This window comes from Toxotes jaculatrix, chromosome 15 (assembly GCF_017976425.1).
Source record: "Toxotes jaculatrix isolate fToxJac2 chromosome 15, fToxJac2.pri, whole genome shotgun sequence".
In the NCBI taxonomy this organism is placed as follows: Eukaryota; Metazoa; Chordata; class Actinopteri; family Toxotidae; genus Toxotes; species Toxotes jaculatrix.
Window position 1 is genome coordinate 6,167,586 of NC_054408.1, and position 17,654 is coordinate 6,185,239.

A 17,654-nucleotide genomic window follows, 5' to 3' on the forward strand; every position below is an offset into this window, starting at 1 on the left:
AAAACACATACATATGTTCTCATTATCACAGACAAAGTAAAAAAAAAAAAAACAGTCATCTACAAATAAACATATAGTTTCATTTCAAAAATAGACTGATCAAACAGCTGGCCTCTGTATGTTTTAGCCAATATTACTCACACAGAAGGACGTGCATTTTTGGATTAATTCTCATTTGGTGCGGTGGTGAGCACCACAAAGAATTTTACCACGACTGTTACATCAAACAGATTTTGATTATTTGTGCATAATTCACGTTCTCATCACAGTCATCATGGTCATGATCCACCTGACTGTGAACAGCTTCGGATTTTCAGATTTGTTGTTCTGACAACATTTAAACTCACAGATGATGTCTTCAGATTAGAGCTGCAATTTTTAGTCGAGAACTGATCAGCAGCTATTTTGATGATCGTGTGATGCTGCTTGCTGTTGGTTTATATCATTTTAATTCTATATCATTTTAATGAATATTGTAAGGTTTCAAACAGTTGGACGGACAAAGCATCTCACATCAACAAATGTCATTATCAGTTCCAGGAAATTATAATAGGTATTTTCACTATTTTGTGACACTTTGTACACAAAACATTTAATTGAAAAATTGAGAAACAAACCGAGCAACACCCTAAAAGCAAACAATATACAGTTTTCTTTAATACCAAACAAGGAGAGGATCCGATTCGGAAGGGATTCTTTAAATATTTTGCATGAAAAGCGAATTAAATCATGCTAGTTATTCATCTGTCGCTCAATTGATCGAAGTGTAAAGACACCCCGCTATTGTGTTTAATAAATGTTATTTTTTTTCTCCAGTTTTCGATATTGTTAATAACTTTGAAGAGGAGTATATATGTACCTGTAGCTAAATTACAGGAACGGCTAACTCCATGTTGAGTGACCGGATTTAGTCCAAAAGTCTAAATGAATCGTTTAAAAGTTACTTTGAGCAAGACATTAAAAGAACACGATAATCTGTAACTATAAAACCATTTCCAACAAACGTCTTAGTTTAATCGCCATGTGTTTTTGGATCAGCTACTGTTAGCTAACCCGCTAATGCTACATTGACTCGACCTCGTTACACTGCTTATTATTAGCTAGCAGGAGGGAAAACCGAGCGATAAATTCGATTCTTCGATAAACTCTTTCTGTTGCCTCTATTTTTTACGTTTTAATTACCACTCACCGTTCTACCTCCCGACTTTTCGTCCCTCCGTTAAATCAGTGTCGTTTTTCTGGCGGAAAACTTCCTAGAATAATCGGCAATACTTCCAGGTCAGACGGAGCTTCCGGATTTCACAATAAAAGTCTCCAGGTTTGAACGGGAGGCGGCTGGTTTTTTTTGTCGCCCCCTGGTAGTGATAAGAAGTACCGCCTCCAAGGATGTTGTGTTTTCAGTCCCTTTGTTAGGACAGGAGAGCAAAGAGGTGTGATGGAGAAAAAAAATTAAAACATGAAATGCATAACAGTTTGATTATATTCAGACAGGAAAGTAAAAGATTTCTGAAGAAAATGTTGTTTAGATTCTCATCCATCATTCAGAACAATCAGGGATCTTCAGAAACAGTAAGAACAAGGAGTCCTGCACAGATACTCTGGTCTCTCTGTTTTATACAGTTTTTATTTTAATCTACTTTATTGTTTTTATGCATTTATTTTTATTACATTTAATTGTTTTTATGTTGTGTGAATTAGTCTGTTGTTTTCACTGTTCAAATTTGTTCTGTCATCTGCTTGTCAGTCATGTGTAAAGCACTTTGAATTGCTTGAACCGCTAAAAAAGCTGCTATTCCAATAAAATTTGATCTTTTCTCTTTCCTTATGTGCAGGTTAAAGATTCGAAACTACTGTGTTTACTTGCCTTCCTCACACACACACAGCCGTTAGAAGTGAGAGAGCACTCATCTGTACTGAAAATAAATACATCTTTATTATTCTCATCTCTACAGAGTGATCCCTCCCTGCATCCCACTGACAAGAACATCAGTACAAAATACACATCATCATTAATAGACATCAACAGAAATTAATAGACACCAACAGTCAGACAGTAAAGTGTAATTAGAAGTGTGTGAAGGATCCTTGATCAGTTAAAAAAAAAATGCATAAAGAGCCTCAGAGCTCACAGTGAGTGTTTGTCCAGCAGAGCAGAATTTGTGATCAGTGAAACATGACAAAAAAATCTACAAAGATAAAGTCAATAAACAATGAAGAGAATCAAAGGTAAAAGGTCTTGTTAATAACAATTTGGAGGAGTCACATGAAAGTTCACATTTAAGACGTGATGACACCTCATACAGCTCCATTTGACAAATAAAGACAGTCACAGGTGCCCGAGAGCTCCAAATTATTAGTAAGTGGACCTTTGAGCTTAGATTCTCTTAAAATTGCTCCCAAAGATCAAGAATGCACATCAATGTACACAAAGTTCAGCTTTCAGTAGACAATATTAATTCTAATGCAAGTCTGTGTGGATTTTTTAAAGAATCATAGTTCCATTAAGATTAAAAAAAGAGGTATATAGAGGTGTGTTTGCCTTGATTGACAGGTCCCTCAGCCAATCTCACTTATGTATGGTGGGTGCAGCATGCTTGTTTCTCCCAGCTACAAATATTTTCTGACTGATGGTATGTCCGGAAACCTTTTAGTTTAGCTTTAATGCTGACGAAAACAGATGTTCAGTGATTGGTAATTAATGGTTCAGTGATCAGTCAGTTCCGTGGATTCTGTGTGAAGAGGAAGAAAGTCGGAGGCTCTCTCAATGAAACCAGCAAGCTTCAGATTATTTGTATTAGACATGCAGGTAGACCATTTGTGCTGAAGTGGTGCAGGATGACTGATCATGTCTGAAATGTTAGCAGTGATTTATTAATAATTTATTAACAATAATCTCAGTAATCAAAATATAGTGTATGCCCATATTATTGCACACAGATTTGTCATCAGACAGCGTGACGCTTAACGTGCTAACGCATCGTACTACACTACCCGCTCACTAACCCTCTCTCTGACTGGTCATTACGTCATCATCGTCATCATCACCGTCACCATGACAACTTACTGAAACCCACTGCTGCCGTAACGTCACCTTTTACCTCTACGCCTGACCTCCACAGTACCTCATGATATCACACACTAACCTCGTCACCTGCTCAGTTACAACCAATGAGTGTTAAAGGAACAGTCACACATTTTGGAGAAAAAAAAATCTCTGTTCAGGATGTGTTTAGCCTAGCTTAGCACAAAGACTGGATACAGGTGTGGGGAAATTGCTAGCCTAGCTCCATCAAGACAGAAAACAATCCACCCTCCAACAGCTTCAGCGCTGTCTGATTTACATGTTGTACCTTTTTTTACTGAACAGGTTTAAAAATAGAAATGTAAAACAGGAGACATTGTGGTTTTACCAGCAGTTAGCAGTGCTGCTATTTGTTAGCCAACAACTTCTGGGGGCAATGACTATGTGTAGCATTTTAAAACTCCTGTCCTACAGGCCTGCTAACAGTACAGTTTACCTGGGGTTATAAATGATTATGTAATGACTTTTGGTGAACTCTGCTCATCAGCTAATGTCACATCAGAGAAACATGGAGACTAACAGAATCAGCTATGAAGGAGGTGAGGGGAAGAGAAGCATAATGCCGATGATGATGATGATGACGACGATGATGATGGAATGTCGACAGCTGCAGCATCATACTTTAATGATATACCTTAAAACCCCTCTAAAACTTTTTATGTTAAGCTGAAATGTGCATGGAATGAGTAACTTCAAGGTGTAACTGAACTCAGTTTGAACCTCAGCAGACTCTTATTAAAGATAAAAGTATGTAACCCCTTATTAAAAGGCATGAGTGCATAGATTAAAAGACAATTTTTAAAGGGAAGGTGATCCCCTGTGTGCTGCTCTGCCAACACAGTCAAGGATCAATTCAGGACAAATGACAAAAAAATATATATATTTTTTCCCTTCCTTCAGGTGTTTTTTCTCTATGCAGATAGTTTTATTTTTAAATCTCCAAATATCTACTAATATGAGTGATCTGTCTCTGAGATATCTGCCTCCACCTCAAAACAATGGAAGACAATGGAGTTTCGTTTGTGGTGTTCACAGCATTGAAAAATCACATTTAAAGTTAGAAATCTTTCGATTCTTTTGAAATCAAACCAAGCAATGGTTGAGTTACAAGTTTCTGATTCTTAATATTATTATTATTATTATATTACCAGTAGTAGTAGCATTATTATTACTATCACTATGTGGACTTGCAGTGTAGCTGAATTATGTGGGAAAACAGTAATATCAGGACAGGAATTCTGCTATAGTCTGCTAAAGAACTTGATCAAGAAACCCTCGAGACTGGGATTAGTAGTGGCAGCAAAGGTAGCAGTACTGTTAGCAGTACTAGTGGTTGTTTACATAGTATTAGCGGCTGTGGCAGTTTTAGGCCTGGGATTTGATCACAACAGTTTAGAAAAAGGAAACAGGATATGAGAATTAAAAAAAAACATTTCTGATGGTAGGAGGAGGCGCAGACAGGCTGGTCCAGACTGGTGTTCCCAGCATGCTAGCATGCTACCTCACAAGAAACCAACTAAACAGTGGAAACGTCCTCTCTGCGTCCTGTCTGAGGCTCCGTCCACCACCTCTCAGTAGCGAGCGTGCTTGTTAACACCAGGGCGGGCCACAGGTGAAGTGCGCGGGGTTCATCACATGTAGGTGTTCATTTCATCATCAGTGTCGCAGACATACAGTGTTACAGACACATAGTGTTTCCACACAGACAGTGTTACTCAGCTATACAGTGTTGTAGACAGACAGTGGTGCTGCTCAGGCTGTGGTTGCTAAGGCTGAAGGTCAAAGGGGCGGTGCTCTGCTGTAGCCACGACTACAGGGGATGTTGCCTGGCAGGCAAGGGCGATTGCCGAGGTGACACGGCAGCTAGAAGCTCGCTGTAGATCTCCCGTCGGACCTCCTGCGCCACGCTCTCTCGAATCTGGAAACCACAGACAGAGGTGATAAAAAAGTTTCAACAGCCACTGTCTTCACTCAGGGCTACTGTTTCAAAGTAACTGGCTGACATTTGGGAGAACAAGCTATTTTATTTTCTTGCCTGTACAATGTGCTTATTTTACATAGACTGTAATTACTGCATTATGCATACTATCTTGGATTTTTAATCTATCTAGAATTTGTGTATTTATTGGGCTGTGAAGCACTGCGGAGCCAACATTTCAAAAGTTGTGATTAAGTGATAAAGACAAAGAGAATCTTTGTATATGTAACAATATAAAATAAATGAGTTTACATTCATTTTTCTCTGTTAACATTAAAATGTTTACATAATGACTTGCCTATACTAATTCACTTGTTTAGCTGCTGGTTTGTTGATTCTGATGTAAAATTTCCGACTATTATGTTTTTGCTAAATTTACCTTGATGGTGTACTTTTAAAAAATTGCATCATTAGAATAAAGTATATTTAAAAAACTATGTATTGACAGTAATAAACAGACGAGTTTACTCTTTAACCACAGATGTATCAGTAAATTTAGTTTAAAGTGAAAGTGCTGACAGACTATCACCTCTCTGATGAGCTGCTGCAGGTTCTCCACTTTGACTCCTCCTGCTGCTCCCTTCTCCTCTGGTACTTCCCCGCCTGCCCCTCCTACACCACCCTCTCCTCCACCTCCCCCTCCATCCCTCTCTCCCTCCTCTTCCTCCTCCTCAATGTGTGTGTTGGGTCGAGGAGGAGGGGCAGGGGTTATGTTGACTGATGCCCGGTATACTCCTTGTCTGTGCTCGCCCTCTCCTCTTCCTGCTCCTCCTCCTCGGACTGGACTGGACGATCGGGAGGAGGGGTTGGTGGAGGAAGTGTGACCATCATAGCTGAGCTCTGACTGGAGGAAGAGCTGCTCTCTGAGGAGGTCTGACACCTGGACAAACAGGAAGAGGTCGTACATTTACACAAACCTTGATATTATTAGCTTTATATAACAAATGTGTGCGTGTGTGTGTGTGTGCGCGCTGACCGGCTCCATTGCTCTCAGAGCAGACGCGGTGGACAGACTGTCAACACTGCCATCTCTATGGAGACTCTGAGGAGGAGAGTAGGACCAACAGCATTACCACAGTGTCAAGTCCCATCAAGTTTATATGTTTAGTAGGAGACCACATACATTTTCTCAACTACTGCGGTAATGGTGTGTACTGCATATATCCTCTGGTGTGTGTTTTTTATATAAACCCTGTATTGTGTGTATATAACTTAACACGTATGTGTTGTGTAAGGAAATGACAATATACCCTGAATATATGTTACGTAGAATACACAGATGATGTACTGTACCTGTGTGCACACCCTGTATTGTGTGGTTTTTGTGTAAATACCTTGTGGTGTGTGCAAAGATACAGTGGAGTGTGTGCTGTGTATATATACCCTGTGCTGCACATTGTGTATATATACCCCATGTTGCGTGTGATGTGTCAGCTCAATCAGTCTGTCTTCCAGCTGTTGTTCTAGCTCCTGTAGTTCTTCTCTCACTGCTGATCTCAGAGACTGAAGCTGCTCCACCTCCAACCTACACACACACACAGGCACACATACAGATACACAAACATGCAGACACCAGGTTTGCTTTGTATCATAGTATCACATATCAGCACAGTACAGATTACTGTCAAACACGCATTTGTTTGCTGTTATGAGTCACCTGTCTGCAGGGCTCAGGTGTTTGTAGACCAGAGCTTGTTGTCGGATGATTGACAGCTCCAGATCCATCATCTGACTGCGGAACAAGTTCAGACTCCGCCTCTTCTGCTGAAACTCTGCCAAAGACTGAAAAAAGAAAGTGAGAGAGAGGGCGATAAAGTGAAACACACTTTACTGAGAATGACAGAAACAACAGTCCACTCTGTTGCCTCCTGGATGGAAACAGTCTCAGATTAACAGTATGTAAATTTTAGTTTATGCAAAACTAATATGTTAATTTATTATGAGACTTTCAATGCAGAATGGTGGAAAATATGTAAATATGCAACACATGGTCCTCACGTTATCCCATTAATAGTGACTTAATATCTTCTGCCTTCAAAGGGAACTTGTGCTTTTGTGTTTCTGTGTCCACCAAAGGCTATATATAGTGAGATTTAAATAGATTTTAACTGCAGGAACTATCACCGCTGGATTTAAACCACAAATTTAACTACTGTATTAACAGCAAGCAGGGAAAAGGCAACTGACAGAAATCACAGGGGTGTTGAGGGATGAAAGTACCTGGTGGCTGGGCAGAGCTGCTCTGTGCTCAGTGAACGTGTCCGGAGTGTCGGGTTGGTTCTAGGTGGAGAGGACAGTCAGTATAAGTAAATGAGAACCACAAAGTAAACATCAGCAGTCTTACTTATTAATGTTCCATTTTTGTTGATACTTGTTAAGTGTGTCAGCTCAGTTACATGGTCATTGTTTTGTTTCTGATAGTTTTTCTTCACAAACTACAGCAATAAAAATCAAAAAACGTATGTTTTCATAACAATTAAACTATATCATTACAAAATAAAAATGATTCATGTGAAGGTGTTTCTGTATCATGTACAGTACTACAAATCACCATAGCTACATTGTCAAAAGAGCGGGGTGAATTTTTACTCTCCTTCCGCCCCTGGTTGGAGCAAACCTGTTCCAAACCATTTCACTTAAAATATACAGTTGACTAAACTACGTGTAGTGATGCCATTATCCCTGGAGATGAAGAGGAGTTTTAAGGGTCAACAGCAGCAAGAAACAGCTGATCAATCACACAATTTTCCACCCAGACCTAAAACATCAGAGATCTAAAACACTACAACTACAGAAGCTACTACTCCAGAATATGTGCAGAAAAAAAAAAACACCCAAACTAAACAAACTGGCTCTCATGAGAATAGACTAAAGTGGGGGTTTTGATCTGCGCCTCTGGTGCGTGTCGACCTTAGAAAAACAAAATGTGGGTTTTGTTTTTGCACCACTGACCATCGCTCCCATCAGTTTTGAAAACTTTGTACTGGCCAAATTAATTGCTTGGATCTTGGAAACACAGCAACAGCACTAAAAATAGACATAATGGGGCAACAAGTTCAAGAAGTCAGATGGCCACGCAGATTTTAAACAAACCCTCTGGTTAGTCAGATTGATTGGAAGGAAAAGACAAACCCACCACAACTTTAGGTTTGATACCATTCTCATGTCTTTACGTTACATATGAAGTCAGCTAATTTAGCTTAGCATAAAGACTGGAACCAGGGCTGTTGAATTTTGTTTGGAGAACAACAGGAGGGATTATTAGCGACAAGTTGCTTTCACTTTCAGTTTTACCTTCAAATACAGCGGTAGCTAGCGTGGCAAGAACTATTGGCTTGTTTACAACCTGTACGACTGCCTGACTGCTGGTGTTTGTTTTTACAGCAACATGGCAAGAGCTACGCAAATAAAACCAAAGCTGTAATACACTGTGGTATTATAACTTTGTGACAAGAGCTGAGAAACCGAGAATGAAGAGGACTAACCTGGTTCAGACTCTGAACCGTTCCTCTGATATCATGCAGAACTCTCCTGAGCTGCATCTCTGTGCTGGATGGGCCCTGGCTGGGTCCTGGACCTGGTGCAGCAGGAGGAGCAAGTTCTGGGTGGTGGATATGACCTTGGCTGAAGAAGCCTGGAGCAGGAGGAGCAAGACCCAGGTGGGGGCCATGCTCTGAGGGCAACGGCGGACATTGGGGGGCAGGATGGGGGAATGCAAGGTTTGTGTTGCAGCCATGGTAACTAAGGTAGGGTGAGGCAATTTGTGAACTGTGAGGAGCGGCATGGTAAGGTGACTGGTGACTGTATGGATGGTTGTAGCCCTGGTGGTGCATTATGGGAGTTCTGGGATGCAGGTTACTCAGACTGATGTGGTGAGGAGCTGTGGAAGTTGGGGGCTGATGCAAGTTGGAGAGGCTGCCATGCTGGGGGATTGTGGAAGTTGCAGGGTGGTGAAGACTGGCCAGACTGGAGTGGTGGTTCAAGGAGTGGTTGTGGTGGTGATGGAGGTTGGGAAGACTGGCATATGGATGGAGAGGGGAGGGGTACTGTGGGGGAGGGTTCAAAGCGAAGGGGTATGGGCTGGGGTTGAGGCTGGGGCTAGGATTGGGGCTGAGGTTTAAAGACTGAGCTGTAGGATTAGGGTTAGTATAAGAGAACACCATCTGCCCTGGATTCCAACTTTGCTGGTTTTGGCTGGCGCTCAGGTTTTGTTGGAAGTGGCCAGGCGGCTGCTGATTGGAGGAGAGATCAGGAACACTCTGGGTGCTCCAGGAGTGGCCATGGCCTCCCGGTGACCAATCAGGAGGAGGGCTCGAGCTCTGCAGGGAGTAGGATGACCTCATCAGGTAGCGTGGGATGGGTTTCGGTGGGATGGGAGCATCTGTGGGAAGCCTTGGTGATTGGTTGTTAGACCGAGACGAAGGGGCAGGGTTTATGATCAGAGTAGACAGACAGTTGGTTTGTCCCTCCTCCTCCTCCTCCTCTTCTCCCTTGTCCTCTCCGGCCTCCTGTGTATATTTGAAGGAGTACCTGGGCTGGGTGCAGGATGCCTGGCCTCGGCCAAACTCAATCCTGACAGAGGACACAACTCTGGAGGGCGAGAGGAGCGAGGAGGGCAGGGAGGAGGACCTCTGTAGGGGGACACTTCGTCTTCCTCGTCCTCTCCCTGTGGTTTGGGGCGTCTCACTGTGCTGGGGGTCCACCCGCAGCCCAGCCCTGCTCCGCTGGTTCTGTCTGGCTCGGTTCAGGGCACTGAGGACCAGAGAGGATGGAGCTGGAGCACAAGGTGTACCAGAACCACTTAAGGATGCGTGCTCTTCTTGGGTCTCATCCTCAGCTTTCACTCCTTCTGTGGGTGGCTGTGTGCCTGCGACAGTCTCAGTCTGGTCCTGAGTGTGTTGTGGTTCCTGTTCTGCAGCAGAAACATTATGGGTAATCCCCGGTTCTGGTTCAGGATCAGTCCAGGCCCCATTTTGAGCTGGCTCCTTGCCCTGTGGTTCATCCTGCTGTGCTCCCACTAGCCTGTTCCTGGGAAGCTGGTGAGCTGTATACTGTGAAACCTGCTCTGAACTCCCACTGTGCTCGTCGTCTTCCCTGGAACTACTCCTCCCATCAGCTTCACCAGCACCATCAGGCCCCGCCTCTTCCGCTTTGCCGTCCGGCAAATCAAACTCTGGGTGGTCCAGTGCGAGGGGCGTGGCCACATCTTGTGACGGGTGCGATGTCACAGTGGTCTCGCTGTCACAACTGTCACTACTTTCCTGCACCTAATTAAAATTAATGACAATGAATTACTAATGATGGAAGAAGTACTCAGATCCTTATGCTAAGTAAAAGTACCAACACAACAATGTGAAAATGCTCCATTATAAACAGAAGCCTTGCATTCAAACACCCACTTAGGACAAATTACATTAACATTGCAAAATGTATTTATTTTATGTACGGTATTAAAAATACAAGTATTCATTTTGTAGAAAAAACGACCCTGTGACTAATATATTATGATGTAATTAAATGTTAATATTAAGGCATCAATGTTTTACTGATGTAGTTGTGTGCTTGATCCCTTATCGCTAAATAAGATCTGTATCTGAAGGATTTCACGAGCTGAACCTGTCTGTCTACAGACATATTAGAATCTACAGCAGCTAAAGTGGTTCTGAGTATTTTTTTCTGAAGGATAAATGTACCAGACTGTGATACAACCTTTTATTACACACCATGAAATACTTTTCCTCCAGTTCACACGTGACTAATCAACAGAGATGTTTCTCCTCCTGGTGTGATATGGCTCTGACTGGAATTATATGAGTCAGTTCAACAAATATAAAAAGGTCAAAGGTGGTGACCTAAAGACTTTGAATAAAACACACATATTCACCTTGAGGTAGCTGTTGGAGTCGGCTGAGGGCTCCTCGGCAAAACCACTGCTGTCTGACTGCTGACTGACTGTCCTCAACAGATCTGAGAGAGAGACACAATAAAAGATATTAAAAGATATTATGATTATTCCTGCAGTATCCTGTCTGTCCAGCAGGTGGCAGAATAGACTTATTAGACTAGACTCATTTATAAAGAGAAAGGACAGTCTGTCCTCACTGAGAGTAAACGGGGACACAGGAAATATGTTTACTGGGTACAATTTTTTCTATTGGATCTTACATACATTTCAAGTCTTAAAAGACATTCTTTCATATTTATAAGAATTACCAGTACAACAATAGATTCTTGGAAAATCATTTTAAGGTTTTTTGGACCCTGATTTGGCCTGTTAAGGATTAAATTCAAGCCCTTAAATTAATTCATGCCTTTCGCCATAATACAATTAGGGTTCTGTTTAAAAGGTACAGTACAGATGTGGTTGAATGACTACTGCAATTTAATATTCATAATGTAATTACAATACCATTTTCACAATCACATTTTAAGGAAATTTCATGTTACAGAGATACTCCTCCAGTGTTTTTTAATCAGACAGTCCAGACCAGAAGGCTTCTGTCTAAATACACACATATTCACAAAGAACACAAGGTAACGTGAAAGTGAACGCATACTACGCATAGTTAATGGAAAGATGCAATAGGATACAAATTTGTTAGTTCGTTTTTAATTTGAGGTTATCCTATCTTTTGGGTCTTGTTTGTATTTTTGCCACTTATTTTCCAGTTTTGTGGATGAAAGGTGCTATACAGGCAAAGTTATTATTCACCAAGTCAAAAACCATTTCAAAATATGCAGAGTTGATTTTTCTTCCCGTAGCAAAAAATAAACTGGGTATGATATTACTGGGCTAAGCCAATGAAACACATAATTACAGTTTGAACAAAGGGCAGTAGAAGGAGCTGTGTATTTGAAGCAGGCTAGTCTAACCCTGATATAACCGCAGACTTAAGTTAATAAAATTATTACATAATGCTACTTTGGTCTTTCAGTGATTTATGTACTTAATTTAGCTCTAGTGGTGGAGAAAATCTCATGTCATGTCTGCTTTGTGGAGCTGAAATTCCTAAAATATAACCTGACTTAGTGGATCAAGCCTGACTTCTACAGCCCGTCTGTGCCGACTGTGTATGCCAACAGACGTGTGAACGTGTCTTCTTTTGTCTGAACATGTACACTTAAGTCTGATTTTGCTACAGCATCAACACCCTTGATAATACAGACATTGTTTAATGTTGATTGTTTTTCCTGTCAGTCAGTCACAGGACTGCGTTACATAAGAGTTTATCTAATATACTTTTAATAGAATCTACCAAGGTCTTGACCCCCACTAGACAAGGCAATTTCACTATTTCCCCAGGCAACAACAAACCAACTATTGATATAAAGCTGAAACAAGTAGCTGATTGATTGATTAGTCCATTGACAGTAAATAACAACAATTTTGACAAATATTTATTTTTTTGAGCAAAAATGCCAAAAATTCACTGGTACCAGCTTCTTATATGTAAATGTTTGCCAGTTTTCCCTATTTCTAATAAATGTGTGATTAATTAAATGATACAGAACCAACTGATATGGAGAAAGTTTAGGGGATTTGGTGCTTCTAGGGGTCTGGAGACCTTGGGCAGGTTCCCACTATTCCTGGTTGGCAATCCAGCCTTGGGTCCCTGTTTATGTTTGTCTCATGCACATGTTCCTGCCAGTGCTTTCTCACTGTTCCACTGATTTACAGCTGATTTTAGTGCACCAAGATGCACAGTTAAGTCATTAAACTCTAAAGTAGACACTGAAGTTAGAAGCTGAAGTCAGAGGTAAATGTAAACTCACCAGAGGCTCTGGAAATTCTGGATGGGAGACCCTCATCATCGTTGCTCTGGATCTGAAAGACAAACAACAGACTGAATTTTAAAAGAAAGACACAAAGAGCTGCTGAGCATCAGCACTTACACTCAGAAAAACCTGATATCTTTCACTAACTGGTCAGTCTACAAACAACAGGGTGGATTTATGCAAATACATGCTTGTCAACAGGCCTGTTCACCTACAGCAGCTCAGACATTCATCAGACTCTTCAAAAGGTAAAGTCGCCCTGAAGGTAAATTCAAATGTGACAAGAGGAGGATCTCAAACTTGCTTTATTTGCTGGAGTATTTTTGCAGACCAAGCAGGGGAGCATTAATTAACTCAGAAGAGTGTTCAAGGGCCCAGAACATTATCTAACATGATCAAGACTGGTATCGATCAATCTAATCATGTGATTGACTGTTTGATGTTCTATTGATTTAATTGGTTTATCTGCTCTGATTTCTGATTGTGTCCTATAACTCCAACTGTTTGAGAAATTTGTCATGAAAGGACAAAATGAGTGACGACTGGCGTTCTTGTCTTTCAGGTTATTTCCAGTAACTGGTGTGTTTGGCAGAATGGTCGAACTGGTTTTCACCTTGATTTTCAGTTAAAAGTTGCGCAACCTTAGTTTTTACCTAAAATCACACCTGAATGCTCCTTCAACAACTTCACACCTGCTTTAGAACACCTAAGGTTAAACCACCACTCGTTCCTGTGGGACTGTGAGATGGTTTTATGAATGAAGGAGAACATCACAAATCCTCTGCATGGAAGGTGATATACACAGTTTAAGAGAGGACGAAACCTCAGAAGCATGGGGAACACTACATCTCTGTGTGGGGAGGAGACTGGGTTGAAGAACCCTGACATTACCAAACACAAGTATAAAGAACCAAAGAGAGCCACCAGAGAACGCCGTACCTCCTCCATGTCGAAAGAGTCTGCGTTTTCAGTGCGAAGCTGGGCCAGCTGAGGTGGGGCCAGGGTGACAGGAGCTTTCTCTGGGGTTGAAGTCAGGTTCTTCTCCTCTTTGACCACCTTAGCTCCCTCTTCTGCACTTTGATTGGTTGACTGAGGGTCAGCTGACTCTGGTTGATGCTCTCCATTGGTTGCTGGTCCAGTGCCGCTCTGTTCAGGACTGATGGTAGGTCAGATGTTAGTCAACAGCAACAATACAGACTAGCAGTACGTCTGTATTGTACCACCAACGCAAAATAGTTAAAATATTAGCTACCTAGTGTTAACCACAGCTACCAGTCTGTCCACCAATACCTGTTGTCTGTCATCTGATCTATCTCGCCATCCCCATTGGTTTCCTCAGTGACCGTTGCCAGGGAACAGTTGTCTTTCCTGCGGATGTGTTTCTGGCTGACTGTCTCCGCCTGGTGGTCGGAGTCGGTACTGCAGACGTCCTGCTCCGGACCAGTGTGTGCGTGACCGTTGGTGTGTGTGTGATCAGAAGGGGAGTGTCCATTCAGCTGTCCGTGTTGGTCAGGTGAGTCGGGGGTGGTTGCCAGCAGGTTGTGTTTGCTTATGGTTTTCTTGAGGAGTTTGGCAACGTTCAGAGCAGAGCTGCTCCTCTTCAGAGCAGGAGTTGCCTCATCACCTCCTCCTTCTCCACCTTCTCCTCCTGAGAGAGACGCAAGTCGAATAGATTAGAACTCTCATTCAAATGTAATGACATTATTTTGTTACAATAAACTGAAAAAATATCTTTATTAATGAGATGAAAAAGATTTGATGAAATCAAAACTGTCACTAAATTTCTTTATAATATCACTGGTGAAGAAAGAGTGGTCTAAAACAAAATTTGAATTTTAAAAAAATCACTAAATATTTTTGTTGACAAATAAGGAGGAGATAAAATTACTCAAGGGAATTAACCCGGCATCACAAGGAAACAACATTGTTAGCCCAAGATAATGAGATAAAGAACTCATGATTTTGAGTGAGATAAAATAAAATTGTTGCAACTGCATTTTCTGTAGTTAACGTATCTAACATTCTCCAGTGTTTCACAACTGTAAAGACTCAGTGTCAGGCACCGCATGTGCCCCAGCCCCCCCATGAAATCAGAAAATTCAATTTGAGATGGACATATCGTTACTGAAAGATTTTAACACAGCTTTTCCACAACACCAATTTCATCAGTACAGAGTCATGTCATCCACAAATACCTGTCTAATCCACCTCTAAACTGCAGTTTTTTCACATTTCTTTTTTTCCCCCAATAAATGTTGAGCTGCTAACAATAAAATTCAAGATATCTGGACATTTTACACACAAATAGCCTACCAACAGCAGGCTGGAATGTAAACTAATGTAAAAAAAATTAATAAGAAAAAAAGTGTTGACTTGCATTTGTTGTAGCTCTAAGTCAATCAGGAACACCGGTAAAAGTGAGAAGGATGGAATGAAAATGGTATTTCAGAAAAAAAAGATAAAGTGACTAAAGGAATTAGTGCTATGGAGATGGACATTGTAATGAATTTATCAGGACAATAGGTAAGCACAGAGGAACCTTTGTGTTTAACTGCATTTACTGGGAAGCAGCAGAATTTTGGAATAAAAGTCCCAAGTAAAAGTTTCTCTGCCACAGAGGTAAATAAATAATAAATTCACAATATGAGAATTTACAGCAGCTGCCCCGGTTACCTTGGTCCCTGGAGCTGATGCGTTGGACAGGTTGCCCAGAGACCTGACTGTAAAGCTGGAAGAACTCGTTAGCTACTGTGGTCAAGACCTCGATCTGACGGAAACGACCTGAGAGAGAGACGAAAACAAAACAACAGTCAAAAAGTGCTTCGCAAAGACAAAGCAGATGAAAAGCAAAGACATAAAAGACCATATGTAAACCAAAAAAGTAAGAGTTGTTATTACTGTCAGTCAGCTAAAAGCAAGAATAATAACTGATTTTGTAGCCATATTTTATGAAGGAATCCACTTCAAAATCGAGTTTGAAGAGGTCTAGTATTTCAGATTACATTGTGCTCACATGATGCATATCCTTAATAAAGTTATGTTTCATCAAATTACTACAAACCTACACAAATTATGTATTATTCTAGCACAGGGGTAGTGGTTGCACTGGACCTAATGGGAGTACGGAGGTGATGGAAGGTTCACATACACAGTAGGGGCCCAACAGCAAATGTCTAATAGGCCATGAATGTAGCTAGGTGGCTAATCAGAGTTTTGTAAGAAGATGAGGTCTCCATTCTCAATCACGCCTACAAAGCTCTGATTAGCAACCAGTGGAAACAGCTGTCAATGAGCAAAGAAAAAAAGAAACAGATTTAACAAATCTGTCATTTGGGTAGTGATTCAGAAAGTCTGGAACCAGGCAAGCATTACGTACTGGATAACACAACACTGCGAGCACCATTTTTCAATAAAGTTAAATAAACACTGTCAGCTCTATGATCAACGCTTGTTTCTTTTGTTTTGCACCATTTTCATGAGAACATAAGGGTGCTGAAGATGGATAATATGTCTCTACTCCGTAGCACATTCACTCACAGTTCATCACATATTTAGTGCACAATTTGACAGAAAAAAAATTTGTAAGTACTCTTAAAAGTGATATCATATCGTCAGACAGAGACTTGGACAAATATTTTAGCAACACATGGATATGAAAGGAACCTGAAAGATCAACACTGAATAAAAACAACAAAGGACTTACAAAAAGTACCTGGTTTAAAGCGCCACTGTCACCTATCACCAAAAACATTTTTAAAAAACTGCAAGAAGAAGAAGAAGAAGCCAGAAACCAAGAGACACTCTGTTTGTGCCACCTCCAGTGAGGCAAAACCTCCGTCCTGTTGGAAGCCAATGAAACTCCTTGTGTAAGGGGTGCTTACAGTAGGCACTGTGCAGCACTGAGCACTAAAATTAAAAACAGAGGATCTGAAACAGGAAAATGTTGAGACTGTTCCTTTAAGTGTAATAACTGACAGTGAGTAGATCAGGAGGCAGATTAGTTAAAAGTCTGAACATGTCAACATCCAGCTGCCAGCTAGCGCTCTTCCCTCTCTGAGCCAGTTCACTTATCTCTGCTGCTTGGATGTTTCCTGGTGTTTCTGAGCTTGTTATTAAAGCACACCGCAAAAAAACATCCATCATACGGGGTCATTCAGTCTCATCTTCAGCCTTATGAAGACAAAGAAGTCTTATTTCATTTCAAGCCACAATAAAACTCCAGTTCAAGTTCAGTTTTTCAAATTTCAGAAAGCTTCTAGAAAAGGTGTTTTACTACTAAAATAAGACAAAAACCCATATTTACATCCCAAGGAAGTGCACATTTTAACCTGAGATTCAAAAAAATGATAATTAATGAGTGTTTCCACTCTCCTTCAACCACCGTTGAAGGAGAGGGCACAATTAGAAAGAAAGTATTGCGAGCTAAACTTCAAGCAATGACAGCTACACGGAAATTATGTTTGTATGTATGTACGTATCATTATGTCTATGTAACTACCCTTTCTACTTTTTTTTTCACAAATTGAAAACATTTTGTGTGTGAAATATAAAATTTTAGTTGCAAAAATTACACTCACTCGACCCTGTCAGTAAACTTTTGAGTGGTTATTATATAAGGTGTAATGAACAAAGTGATTTCATAAACAGACAGAAAAAGGTAAATCATTCGAGTTCGGGATTCATTAACTGTCTGATTCAAAAGCCTGAAAAAACAAAAAGCTTCATGTTGGGACTGAACACAGACGTCAGAGCCACTCCTCCCTCCTTCTTCCTTCTTCTTCTATGGTTGTGTAAGCTGAGCTGTCAGTCTCGTCTTTA

At 41.0% G+C, this 17,654-nt stretch overlaps 1 protein-coding gene across 2 annotated transcripts in view; it reads right to left on the bottom strand.

Moving 5' to 3' along the window:
* Positions 1 to 1,911: 1,911 nt before the first annotated feature.
* itprid2 (ITPR interacting domain containing 2) overlaps positions 1,912 to 17,654 on the bottom strand; it is a 38,921-nt gene continuing 23,178 nt past the window's right edge. For both annotated transcript variants that reach the window (XM_041057128.1, XM_041057127.1), the window contains exons 11-22: positions 15,510 to 15,617; positions 14,127 to 14,484; positions 13,776 to 13,992; positions 12,834 to 12,885; positions 10,945 to 11,027; positions 8,546 to 10,327; positions 7,281 to 7,340; positions 6,718 to 6,842; positions 6,471 to 6,585; positions 6,037 to 6,102; positions 5,590 to 5,940; positions 1,912 to 5,000 (exon numbers count right to left, since the gene is read on the bottom strand). In XM_041057128.1, coding sequence (XP_040913062.1) covers positions 4,893 to 5,000; positions 5,590 to 5,940; positions 6,037 to 6,102; positions 6,471 to 6,585; positions 6,718 to 6,842; positions 7,281 to 7,340; positions 8,546 to 10,327; positions 10,945 to 11,027; positions 12,834 to 12,885; positions 13,776 to 13,992; positions 14,127 to 14,484; positions 15,510 to 15,617 — 3,425 coding nt within the window. In that variant the 3' untranslated portion in view covers positions 1,912 to 4,892. The remainder of the gene's footprint in view (positions 5,001 to 5,589; positions 5,941 to 6,036; positions 6,103 to 6,470; positions 6,586 to 6,717; positions 6,843 to 7,280; positions 7,341 to 8,545; positions 10,328 to 10,944; positions 11,028 to 12,833; positions 12,886 to 13,775; positions 13,993 to 14,126; positions 14,485 to 15,509; positions 15,618 to 17,654) is intronic.